The 2,451-nt window shown below is 58.1% G+C and overlaps 2 protein-coding genes across 2 annotated transcripts in view; one reads left to right on the forward strand and one right to left on the reverse strand.

Annotated features, from left to right (window-relative positions):
* GFY (golgi associated olfactory signaling regulator) overlaps positions 1-1,341 on the forward strand; it is a 5,505-nt gene extending 4,164 nt beyond the window's left edge. The window contains 2 exon segments of the mRNA XM_014517148.2: positions 180-353; positions 615-1,341. Coding sequence (XP_014372634.2) covers positions 180-353; positions 615-931 — 491 coding nt within the window. The 3' untranslated portion in view covers positions 932-1,341.
* The window catches only part of LOC112547860 (GTPase HRas-like), a 27,004-nt gene that overhangs the window by 17,017 nt on the left and 7,536 nt on the right, over positions 1-2,451 (reverse strand). The gene's annotated exons all lie outside the window — the stretch shown is intronic.

Here is a 2,451-nt window from a genome sequence, read left to right on the forward strand (position 1 = left end):
GGTCGGGGAGGGGCAGAAGGCCTGTGGGATCCTAAGGTGTCTGGGGGAGAGGCGGAGGGGAGATGTAGGGGAGGATGGGGGGTGGGAGAGAGGGCGCCTGGCTGGTGGGGGCACAAGGAGTCCTGCAGGTAAAGAGGGCCTGGGCACCTGAGATCTTCCTGACTCCATCTCTATGGCAGGCTGGCCAGGGGAGCCCTGGAGCACGGCAGGGGCCCGGGCCATGGGCCTGTTTCTGGGAGCCTGTGGCCTCCTGCTCTGCCTCCTGGCTGGAGTCTACTGTGCCTACTGCCGAGCTGCAAGGAAGGAGCTCTTCACCCACCATCGCCTGCAGGATGCTACCTTTGATGACCTGGGTAAGCACCAGGATGCCTGGGTCCTCCCGGCTGGTGGGTTAGAAGAGGGGGAGCTGGGAGGCTGGACACCTGGGTTAACTCCTACCTCTTGGAGGGGAGTGGGGGTTGGTGGCTTGGAGCAGAGGCCTGTATGGCTGGCTGTACATACAGCCAGCCATACTGGCCTGTATGTAGCTCTGAGATGGGAGTGGGGGCTGGTGGGTTAGAGCAGGGGGTGCTGGGAGCTGGATACCTGAGTTCTTCCTCCCCTCCCACCTTCAGCGCTACACCTGGAAGCCCCCAAGGACTCCTATGACTGGTTCTACTATGACACAGAGTATGAGGTGCCCCCACCAGCACCCCGCCTGCCTGTGCAGGCCCAGCCCCAGGTGGCCCCTACCCTGCCACCTGCCTGCCCGGTTCTGCTGAAGCCCCCAAAAGATGAGGCCTTGGGCCCCCCTGGCCAGGAGCAGCCCAAACTGAGGCCCCTGAAACTGGAGTGTCTCTCCCCAGCCAGCCTGCCTGCCTCAGGGGAACTACATGTGAGAGCCCCACTTCCCCAAGCTTTTAACCCACTAAAACTCTCCTCCCCTTCCTGAGCTGTGGTTCAACCCAAGGATCCTGGCTCCTAGCCCCCTTCCCACCTGCTACACCCCTCTCCCTTCCCCAAGCTGGAGTAGAACCTGGAGGCCCCAGCTGTGCACTAGCTGAAGGAATTGTGATGGAGATGGGGTCTGTCTGGCGGGGGGGGTTCTGTGTGCCCTGGTGGGGGGTTGGAGGTTGGGGGTGGGGTGGGATTGTAGATGGTCAGTTCAATAAACTGCCCTGCACCCCACAAAGCATCCTGGCCTTTCTGGTAGGTCATGTGTAACTCCCCACAGCTCACACAGCATGTTCACAGGAGACCTGACCCACAGCTTTCCTGTGGGTACTTGAGGCCACATGGTAGCAGGGGCGACCCTACAAAAACACAGCAGACGTCTGCTCTGGGTTATGTGGGGTCCATAAACTCACAGCTCTCTGCCCTGGGCTCCCCATAGAGTAATGCAACCTGCAGAGAGCCTGAGCCAGTTGCTCCCAGGGGTATGAATTCTCCCTGTCCATCCTTCTTGTGCAGGGTGGGACAGGAGCTGGAGGGAGACTTTTAGAGTTGTATCTAGTGCCTCTGTGATCCAGTTCACCCCAGGGAGGATCTGATGAATGGGATGTGAAGGGAAAGGGGAAGGAAAAATCCCTCCCAGGCTGACACACTTATGGCCTGTTCAGCTCAGGGCATGTGCACATGTGTTTGGGGGAGGGGGTAGGGCTTGTATAAAGGGGTGGGGTTGAGAAGGACCTATATAGAGACAGAGTCTGCAGGGGGGAGGCCCCCATTAAGGGCATGGAGCCAGACTGTTTCAATGGTTTAGTAAAAATAACACAGCAGTGATGCTCTGGGCATTGGGTATTACAGGGGTGCACAGACTGTGGCAATGGACTTGTGGGGTGTGGGGGGGCATGAGACCCTGGTGGAGCACCCCTGAGCCCTCCAGCAAGAAGGGAGAGAGGGAAGGGGGGTAGATTGCCCTGGAGGGAGGGGGAAGGGACAGCAGGAGATGGGGTCCTGTATGGATGGGGGCAACTCTGAGCTACCTGGTCTGGGAGGTGAAAGGGGGGGGAGGGGCTAGGAGAATAGATGGATAGAGAGTGAGTGAGTATATGAGGGTGGATGGAGAGAGAGCGAGGGAGGTATGGGGAGGGAGGAATGGGTGGGTAAGTAGGTAGGTAGACAGACATATAGATACTTAAAGTATAAGAGGATGGATGGAGTGGGCATATGGGGTTGGGTGGATGGGCAGATGGCTGGACAAACAGGATATATAAGGATGGAGGAATAGAGGGGGTACAAGGGGTTGAATGGATGGACAGACTAATTGACTGGGTGTGGGGATGGAAGGATGAGGGGTACATGGGGACAGATGGACATGAAGGACTAGCCCAGTTGATTTCCAGGTAAATCTGCCCAAGAATCTCCCTACTTCTCCCCCAGCCACTCAATCCAGGTTTCCCCAGGGGCTATCCAAGACATCCCTCCCCTGCAGTGATTGCCAAGGAGTTACATTCCTTCTCTCTCCCCCCC

The sequence above is a fragment of the Alligator sinensis genome, unplaced genomic scaffold, assembly GCF_000455745.1.
Source record: "Alligator sinensis unplaced genomic scaffold, ASM45574v1 scaffold647_2, whole genome shotgun sequence".
NCBI lineage: Eukaryota > Metazoa > Chordata > Crocodylia > Alligatoridae > Alligator > Alligator sinensis.